The 10,034-nt window shown below is 50.2% G+C and overlaps 1 protein-coding gene across 8 annotated transcripts; it reads left to right on the forward strand.

Annotated features, from left to right (window-relative positions):
• Nucleotides 1-1,046: 1,046 nt before the first annotated feature.
• ZNF574 (zinc finger protein 574) lies at nucleotides 1,047-10,034 on the forward strand. Of its 8 annotated transcripts, none has more exons than XM_033158313.1 (3): nucleotides 1,047-1,136; nucleotides 1,923-2,100; nucleotides 5,988-10,034. In XM_033158313.1, the coding sequence occupies exon 3, from the start codon at nucleotides 6,000-6,002 to the stop codon at nucleotides 8,739-8,741; it is 2,742 nt and encodes a 913-aa protein (XP_033014204.1). In that variant the 5' UTR covers nucleotides 1,047-1,136; nucleotides 1,923-2,100; nucleotides 5,988-5,999; the 3' UTR covers nucleotides 8,742-10,034. The 8 variants fall into 8 exon arrangements, with proteins under 8 accessions (XP_033014204.1, XP_033014203.1, XP_033014210.1 ...); XM_033158312.1 differs by having other exon boundaries at nucleotides 1,923-2,035; XM_033158319.1 differs by having other exon boundaries at nucleotides 1,923-2,035; nucleotides 5,991-10,034.

The raw sequence follows: 10,034 nt of genomic DNA on the forward strand, positions 1-10,034 counted from the left end.
ATCTAAAGCCATTTGCACATGTTGGCTTGCAACCAGTCCATGCAGAATATAGTCACCCTATATATAGAAATGAGAAAACCAGTGATATTTTAGGGAGCAGGCTAGCAGGTGGGGCCCATTGGTTACATCATAGGAGCCTACGCAACACAAAAAAACTGTTGCTGTATTTTATTTGTTTTTTAACTTATATTTTGGAAATGTACAATTTGTTTTCCTTTAATTTTTTTTGGGGGGGGGCCAAGAGAGTGGGGCCCTAAGGTATAGCTTGTTTAGTTTATACGACGTAAATCTGGCACTGGCAAGCATGTAACTGTGCTTCACGAATCCAAGCAACTGAGAATACCCAGCGTTATTCACGGGTGGTCCACTGCGCGCATTGAAGGACTACAACTCCCATCAGGCCTTGCAAGCCCTGGGCCAATGGCTCGTGGGAGTTGTAGTCCAGCAACGCAGGGACTTTAATCCAGCGACCACAGATTTCTCCGCCCTCCGCTTTACAAGTACTGCGCAGGAAACCCCTGCCAGGAAGCACGTGACTCTCGGCTCCTGAGAGAACCATCAAAGGTCTGAGCAGAGCTTCTAGGGCAGCTTGAGAAGGGTCCATGTTCCCTGGTTAGGAGAGGAGAAGCGAGGAGGAAGGGTGCCTTGGCAATAAAAAGCAATATATAAACGTCATAAAAAAGCAAAACAAATGCTTCTACGTTCATAAATATCGGTTTACTTCTCCCTGTAATCACTTAAACCGCCGTCTAGACGTTTCGGGTCTTCTCAGACACCCCTCTCCCCCGCCGCTTTTTTGGTACAACCCAACAGCCATTTCCTCCATTCTCCCTCTCTCTCTCCCCGGCCAGCAGGTTCCCTCGCTTTCCCTTCCAGCCCCGCCCACTTCCTCGACGCGACAGGCGCAGCCTCGCTTCGGCCTCCGGATGACGTCAGTGTCAGATCGCCCTATACGGATCCCGACGGGTTCGGGCAAGGGCTCGCGCGTCGGGTAGGAACGACGGCCCCGATTGGGCGCGCGCTTGAGCAAGCCACCTCCCGATTGGCCACCCGCCGCGATCCAATCGGCAGGCGGTTTGTTCTGGGAGGAGGGTGAGAGAGAAGGCTGGGCTGTGGGGGACAGAAGGGAGGAAAAGGTGAGGGGAGGAGGGGGACTCGGGGAGAGCGCCCCTAGTGCAGGGGGGAGCCCAAGGCGGGACGGGGGGTGGGGTGGGGAAGGTAAGGAATCCCAGAGCGGAGCCACTGCCCCCCACTTTGCAGGGTTGTGGGGGAGGGAGGGGAGGTGGCCCCTCCCGCAAGAGTGGGGGAGGGGAGCCCAGCACGCCCCATGCAAAGAGGGCGAGTGCCTGGTGGATATGACCCCCCCCACCCTCCATGAAAATGGGTGGTGGTGGGGAATGGGAGCCCCCATGCACAGACTGGGAAATCAGACCTCTGTGAAAGGGGCTGGGGCGGAGGAGAAGCGGGGCAGGCGCCCATGTGCAGAGGAGGATGGGCAGAGGGGAGTCCCAGATGCACAGGGAGACCTGGAGAACTACCTGAGGAAGTAGGTTGTGGCCCGTGAAATCGTGGTGTGGTTAATGCGCTAGTCTTGCCAAGGCATCATCATAAGGCTCTTTGTTGCTGATGGGGGGCGGGGTGGGCAGAGAGAGGGGGTGTCCTTTTTTCAGAAGTGAGGTGGAGAGAAAGAGGAGTGAGAGCTGCTATCAAGGGCAGGATTGGAAGAAAGTTTGAACTGGAGGCTCTGATCCTTTCCTGTGTAAACAAACAAACAAACAAAAAACCTGAGGGAAGGGTGCAGTCCCCTGATGGATTGGATGTCAAATCATTGAGGGGTCTGTTTAGCCTTGCAATGGGGATGAGGGGCTGATCTGCACCTTTGCTTGCTGTCTACTTATTTACAGTCTTCTTTTGAACTCAAGTTTTCAGAGGACCGACTTTCTCAGTCTTGGTGTGTGCTGGAGCAGGCAAGATTGGATGTCTTTCTAGAGCCACAGGCCCTTCTGGGGCTGGTCCGTGGCTTTAGACCTCGAAGGTATGTGGGAGATGCACCCTGAAGCAAGGTGAAATACAGCTCAAGCCTCAGAAACAGCTGGTGGGGTAAAAATCAGATTTTCATTTTTTCAAAGATGAATTTAAATTGGTGTTTTTTAAGAGTCTTCCCCCCCTTGAAATAAGATTGTTTAATATGGCAACTTACAGTAATTAAATGAAGATAAAATATATATATTTCAATCTTCTAAAACTGGACTAGTGGTCTCCTATCAAACACATTGAGATAAAACTTATTTTCTCTGTAAAAGACATGTTTATGTTAATCTGTTCTCAGGTCAAGACTTATAAAGGTGGTAATAGGCCACTGAAAAAAAATGATGAATATTTATTATGTTGCCAGTACGCTACACAGACGTTTACATTCCATCTCATGGAAAAACATGATTGTGACTAGAAATAGCCTTGCTTCTGGAATGTGTTGGACATTCCTGATCGGGATCTAAAGAACTGCTTAAAAATCTGCAGATTATATGGGCCGTCCTAGTAATATTGTTGACATATTTTCTTTGAAGTGACTCCCATGCTAGATCACAACTACTTTTGAAATATCCACAGTATTAAAAGCTATGCTTCCCCCATCCCCCATGCATCATTTTGCACTTAAATCAAATATTGTTTGTCTTTGTTGCCTGTTCATCCAGTAAGGAGAGATCCTTTTGGATCCCCATCCTTAATAATGTAGTGTCCTCCTCAAATAGCGTTTGCATACAGATCCATTGACTGGTTATTTTCTCTGAAACATGCAGTGCACCAGAAATTCAGCTGCAATGTGGCAGTTGGAACTGCTGAGAACTAGGGAAGGCTGCTGTATACTGGAGGACATTTGCATGTCAGTACCTCTTACATGTGCTGCCAAGATCAGCAAGAAACAGCAGCAGCTACGGCAACCTGGCAGAGGAAGCCCTGCCCTATGACGAACTAATAATATTCCAATTAAATGTTTCATTGCTCTTTAAATGCATTACAGTGGTACCTCTGGTTAAGTACTTAATTTGTTCCGGAGGTCCGTTCTTAACCTCAAACTGTTCTTAACCTGAAGCACCACTTTAGCTAATGGGACCTCCCGCTGCGCTGCCAAAGCACGATTTCTGTTCTTATCCTGAAGCAAAGTTCTTAACCTGAAGCATTATTTCTGGGTTAGTGGAGTCTGTAACCTGAAGCGTATGTAACCCGAGGTACCACTGTAAAAGCGAGCTTGAGATCTTTGAGTAGCTAGTGGGCTATAATCCTAATCAATATTGTCAGTTGATCTAGTCAGATGAGCCACCATGGGGATACAGAGTGCTAGACTAGATAAGCCTTTGGTTGGACCTAGCAAAGCTCTTCCTAAATGAAAATTGACCTACTTAGCACAATTAAGTTGTGTGTGTGTTTTAATAATTACCTTTACTTTTATTTCTTGATTTTAATTGTAACTATTGGCTGACCCTGGTGTTTCAGGATAAATTCTTTTAAAAGTCTGTTTACTAAATATTCACACTTAGAAAAACATTACTTAACATAGGGGTGCTAGGGGAAGGGTAGTACCTCTGGTGGGGGGACAGGTTGTGCTCCTGTGGCTCCTAGAAGCTGTCAGCATGTGACAGCAGCCACACCTCAGGAAATGGCTTCAATTGGCCAGCTAAACCAGGTGAGGGTGGCAGATGGATCTCAAACCCTCTGTGAGTTAGCAACTTCCCCTGCATGCAAAGACAGGCTCCCACAGATTGAGCAGACAAGACCAATAGTGAGTCCAACAGTCAAGGTGGTTTCTGCAAGTGCTGTAGAGGGAAGTGAGGGGCAGATGGGGCTCATCAACCTGGGAAGGTAGTCCATCTAGGAGAATGAAAACTCTGATCCTAAACCTCTGCTGCTTTGCGGGCTATCTTTGGGAGAAGAGGAGGCTAAGGAGTAAACCCTACACAAATCTGGACTGGAGTCCCCAAGGCAGTTGGATAGTACCTTGTAAGCTGCCTCCTAATAACTCCTGCAGTCAAGCTGGTGACAAATGTATTGCTCTGCTTTCCTTTGGACCACATCAGTGAGGCTGAGAGGGGTCTTGTCAGCTGGGCAGCCCAGGAGCTCCATAATTAGGCTTGCGCCCTGGGGTGATCACTTGGGTGTTGCTAACACAGCAGTTTGACTTTAGTTAATTTGGTCATTCCATGGTTCTTCGGTTTTTTTTTGTAATTGGTATGAGTATCAAGCCTGTTGGTGATCAAAAATATTTCTTGTTTAAATAAACCTACTATTTTACAAATAGTTAATCATTATTTGACAACATTTGTCCAAAATTGAGTTGATCCTTTCTGACCAGTCAGATGCCCAATTCTGTCCTCAAACTTAGCTGTCGCATTGTTTACCCCAGCTCCAGGTGTCTAATGAAATAGTTAAATAGCTGCTATCTACAGAAGCTCGTGTGATACCCCAATACTTGTTTCCATCTGTTTTGAAAACAATCCTCCTATTGCTTACTTCTGTTTTTAACCAGTTTCCAATCCACCTATCTTCCCATGCAGAAGCCATAGTATTTTTTGTTTGGACCCTGCTCTTAAATGTGTTTTAAATCATTTATTTATATTCAGCCTTTTCCTTGGCAATTTAAAATCATGAAATCGCAGAACTCTGTAATTTATAGTGCAACCCAAACCCCAGAACTGCCGATATGAGTTTGGATTTGGCAGATCTTGGACTTTTCCGGTTCAGCTAGGGCTATACCGGCTTAAGTCCCTCATCCTGACTGAGCCAAAGATTTAACAGTGTAAGTCTTTCATCCTCAGCTCAGCTGGCAGAACTTACATCAGTGTAGTCCCCCAAAAGGGGTGTTTTGAGGAAGCAGGGGGAGTGAAAGAAGGAGAGACTTACACCTGTTTCAAACCCCATTCAGCTTGGTCATGTGTCCTTAATCTCCTCCCTCCCTCCCTCCCCTTGGCAGAGGCTCCTGAATGGAGTTTGGAAATGGGGTAACGTGCCCACATAAGTTTCACCAGTTCTCTAGTTGGGATTGCTCTGCCACATCAGTCCACTCGCTGCTGTTGGACTCTAGAATTGGGCAAAAAAAACCCATGATACCGTGTGCTAACAAAACAGCACTGAAATCAGAACACAGGTGGCATGACAAAGAGGAGTGCCTTTACTTCTGCTTCATACTGAAAGAACTGAGAATATTTGTTGCCAAACCACACTAAAGAAGATGTAAACGTGTTTATGCTACATGTTTAAGCCACTTTGAAATCTGTCCATAGTAGAGTCTAAATAAAGATTAAAAAAAAATCTGTCCATAGTATCTTGCAGTTGTACAGCAGAAGGGCTATAGTGCATGGCACACAGAAGGCCATCAGCTCAAAACCTGGCATCTCCAGTTAAAAGGTTCAGGTAGCAGATGATGACAGTGACCCCTGCCTGAGGTCCTGGAAAACCACTGCCAGAGAGTAAGACAATACTGGACTAAACTGCGTAAATCCCTGTGTGATTTACTGTCACAACATCAGTACAAGTCTTTTTGTGAAATAACTTCATTGTTACAAGGGAAGAGGGCCTTCAGTGTTTTGTTTTTCCATTCCCTGTTGCAGTAATGCATGAAAACCTAAGTAGCCTTGCAAAGTAACTCAAGTCTGGGTAACTCTCAGCCCCACCAATTAAGGTTTTTGCCCTCAGCTGACTAAATAGTCTAAAAAAGCAGTAGTTGCCTGATGTACTGATTGATGCTGCAATCTTATACACTCTTATCTAGGAGTAAGCGCCATTGAACTCAGTGGGGCATCCTTCTAGGTAAGCCTGTATTGGGCTGTTGCGCTTATACATTTAGTTCTTGCAATTCCTGCTCCTTGCTGTGGGAACCTGTGAAAGACCCGTTTTCAGTCAGCGATTCAGATTAATCACCCAAAAGTTGTGACCCTAGTCTAGAGCACCAGGCTCCCTAATTTTTCCTTTCTCTTTCTTATACACCCCAGCAGGCTTTCACGATGGCAGAGTCAGCCGAGGAGACGCTGCTATATGTGGAGCATCGCTTTGTCTGCTCGGAGTGCAGCCAGCAGTTCAACTCCTTGGAGGAAGCCCTGGTGCATCAGCAGAGCCACCTGTGCTCCCAAGAGCAGCAGTATCAAGTGGTGGGCCTGGCAGAAGCTGGGCTGGTCGCAGGTGGTGAGGCCGGCCTCTACCAGACCGTGACTGTGCAGGAAAGCCAGTACCAATGTCTGGAGTGCGGACAAATCCTCCTGTCACCGAGTCAGTTGCTGGAACACCAGGAGATGCATCTCAAGATGGTGATCCAGGAGCCGGAACCCTTGGTGAAACTGCTGAGCTCCAGCCAGATCCATTATGAGTGCACAGAATGCAAAGCCCTGTTCACCAGCCAGGATGTGTGGCTTGCTCACCGGCAGACCCACCGGAAGCCACCTGAGCCACCGGCTCCCCCTCCTCAGAGCCGGGCACTGGTCAACCTGGAGCACTCGTACCGCAAGCCGCAGGACGGGATAGACACTGTGCAACTGCTGCTGTATGAATGTGGCGAGTGTTTCCAGCTCTTTCAGTCGACGGCAGACTTGCTGGAGCACCAGACCACACACCAGGTGATCCAAGCCTCCCCAGGGACACGAACGAGGGAGCTGCCTGCATCCTGCCCCACGGAACCGAAAGCGCCACTACCGCCACCTCCAAGTTTAGTGGCTGTGCACAACGGGGCCGTGCCGCCGCCAGCCCCCACCAGTGTCACGGCCACGGATCATAGCTATGAGCTAAAAAACAACCCCGGGGAGCAGCTTCCCCGGAAAGCGAAGCAGGCCACCAAGGAGCACATGTGTGCCGAGTGTGACCAGCCCTTTCCTTCAGCCCACAAGCTCCAGCTTCACATGAGGAGCCACCGGCAGGGCGCCTTCAAATGCCCGCTCTGCAGCAAGGTGCTGCCGTCCCCAGCTGCCCTTGAGAAGCACCGGGAGGAGCACAGCGGCGAGTCGCGCTTTCTGTGTATGGACTGCGGCCTGGGCTTTGGCACGGAGGCGGTGCTCTTGTCCCACCGGCGCACACACTCCTCCAACCCCCTCTACCGCTGCGCTTGCGGGAAGACCTTTATCAACATGACCAAGTTCCTTTACCACCGACGTTCCCACAGTGCCAATTCAGCGCAGACCCACGAGTTGCCTGCATCTCCTCCTGAGGAACAGCCTCCTGAGGAGGAGCCACCTGAAGCCTTGGAGCAACCGGAGCAGCCACCGCCACCACCTCCACAGCCGCCACCGCCTCCTCAGCAGCAGCAGCAGCAACAACAACAACAGCAACAACAGCAACAGGGGCAAGAACAAGAGGTGTTTCCACTGGCCATCATCTGCTCAGTGGACAAGACCTCTGCCCCAGCCGAAAGCAACACACAGGAGCAAAAGCCCTCGGAGTTCCAGTGCCTACTCTGCAACAAGACCTTCCCCAAGTTGACACTGCTGCTGCGCCACCAGCGCTTTGTCCACAACATGGAGCGCCGCCACAAGTGTCTGACTTGCGGCAAGATGTTCAAGAAGAAGTCGCACATGCGCAACCACCTCCTGACACACACCGGCGAGAGGCCGTACCACTGCAAGGAGTGCGGCAAGAGCTTCAACTCGCAGGCCAACCTGCAGCGCCACCGCCTGACGCACACGGGTGAGCGCCCTTACCGTTGCGAGATCTGCCAGAAGTGCTTCACGCAGTCGTCCACCCTGCAGCAGCACCTCCTGGTGCACAAGCGCCACTACCCCTACAAGTGCCAGGAGTGCAACAGCGTCTTCCACCGGCCTTACCGCCTGCTCATGCACCGCTACCACCACACGGGCGAGTACCCCTACAAGTGCCAGACCTGCGGCCGCTCCTTCCTGCTCCGCCGACTGCTGGAGGTCCACCAGCTGAGCCACACGGGACAGCAGCCCCACCGCTGCACGTCCGGCTGCGGCGCCGCCTTCGTCACGGCTGAGCAGCTGAAGGAGCACAAATGCGGCAAGATGAGCCGCCACTTTGAGTGCTCTGTCTGCGGCAAGAAGGTTGGCTCAACGGCGCAGCTGAGAGCCCACGAGCGGCTGCACGGGGACATCCAAGTTCCCGAAGGGGCGGAGGAAGAGTCCCCCACTTTGGAGCCGCCCCCGCCCCGGCCACGCCGCCCCACCGGCCCCAAGGTTTTTGAGTGCAGCGACTGCAAGAAACTGTTCAGCACCGAGACGTCGCTGCAGGTGCACCGCCGCATCCACACGGGCGAGCGCCCCTACCCATGCCCGGATTGCGGCAAGGCCTTCCGGCAGTCCACGCACCTCAAAGATCACCGGCGGCTGCATACCGGAGAGAAGCCCTTCAAATGCGACGAGTGCGGGAAGGCCTTCACCATCGCCGTGCGGCTGGCCGAGCACAAGCGCATCCACACGGGGGAACGCCCGTACCACTGCGATGCTTGCAACAAGGCTTACCGCTCCTTCTCCAACCTCTGGAAGCACCGCAAAATGCATCAGCAGCAGCGGCTGCAGAACGAGCAAGAGGCCATGGCAGAGGCTGTCGCTGCTGCTGCGGCCGCGGCCGCTGCTGCAGCTGCAACACCGTCAGCCTCGTCCACACCTAGCGATCAGGTCTATGGCAACACTGTTACCATTATGGAGACCATCCCCGTGGTGGAGACCATTGAAATCTACCCTACAGATGCTGGGGTTCACTTTGAGAACATCCAGGTGGAGAATGTCCAGATAGGGGGAGTTTGAGTTGGGCTGGGGGGAGCAAGGAGATGCAGCTGGCCACGTTCTGTGGACCGGGAGCTGCTGCTCACCGGCTCCCCCTTGCTGGGGCTCTAGTGTAGCTGCAACAACTTCTGCTCCCTACCTTTTTATCCATGCTCCCTCTGCTGTCCAGGTTTTGGCCATTTCTGCAACGTGGCTGCATCATCTTGACTTGCCTGGTTCCGATGGTGAACTGGGCTCCCATTTCCTCCCCGTCTGCACAAACACTAGGGCGGCATCGCGGTTGGCTTGGGCACTTGATGCCACCATGGGCTCTAACCCTCCCATTTCCTTTGGGGTTGGGTTCTTTCCCACTCAGTTGTGCGGAAGGTAGCTTTTATTTTTTTTAATGACACAGGCGACTCCCCAGACTTGAGAATGCCCAACCACAGCCTCCCCCCATGGCTGAGCCTCTTGAATGCTAAATGGTTTTGTTTGTTTCATAGAGTGCTCCAGGGAATAGCTTCCCTGCTGGGGTTCAGTCTGAATTGTAAATACCTCTTGACTGGGTTTCCCTCTTCGCTGTGGGAGTTTCTCTCCCTGTTTGCTGTTGCTCCCCTATCACCCACACATATTCCCCTTGTGACCCCTGACAGCTGCTTGCTTTTGGTTTCTTGCTAACTGGATTCTTCCCCATGGCTGCAGGAGCATTTTGTTATTTCGTATGAAAATTAAACAGGAATCAAAGCGCTCATGGTTTTTTGAAGTGTGTTCTTTTGTATTACGGAGGTGGTTTTGAGTAGAGCTGGGTGCAGCGTAAGGCTGTCAGTGGGTTAATTTCTAATCACCTGCAATGTTCATTATTTGTTATATTAATACTGAATGCCGTCTTAGAAAGGGCATTCCTCCCTCTTTCTCTCTCACAGGAGGGAATTTATTCCATTCCATTTATGAATCTCTTCCCATAAAACATCTCGAAGCAATTTAACAAGGTAGCTGTTTCTAATATTGTGCCTGTTGCAACATGTTACTTCGTTATCTGAAAAGGGAAACAGCCCTTTCTTCAAAGTGTTCTTTATTTATATGGAAATCTATGCAGATTTAATTGTTTGACTGAAACTTAACACAATTAATCCCCTGATACGGTTTTTAAAGCAGACAAGCCCTAAAGTTTTCATGTAATCCTCACTGTAAGGTGCTTTGACAAAAATTTAATAAGCAGAAACTGTTAGTTGTTGTTGAAAGAAAGGAGTATCTGTACCGTTTTCTGCTTTCATTTGCTGTTGTAGTAACACGAGATCACTGAAATACACTAAATAAACAACCTGTGCAATTAAA

The sequence above is a fragment of the Lacerta agilis genome, chromosome 8, assembly GCF_009819535.1.
Source record: "Lacerta agilis isolate rLacAgi1 chromosome 8, rLacAgi1.pri, whole genome shotgun sequence".
Taxonomy (NCBI): Eukaryota; Metazoa; Chordata; class Lepidosauria; order Squamata; family Lacertidae; genus Lacerta; species Lacerta agilis.

Coding starts and splice junctions, on each gene's coding strand:
- ZNF574 (XM_033158311.1), top strand. CDS start 1,478: ATGTGCAGAGGAGGATGGGCAGAGGGGAGTCCCAGATGCACAGGGAGA. Junction 1,547..5,990: donor CTGGAGAACTACCTGAGGAA/GTAGGTTGTGGC, acceptor ACACCCCAGCAG/GCTTTCACGATGGCAGAGTC.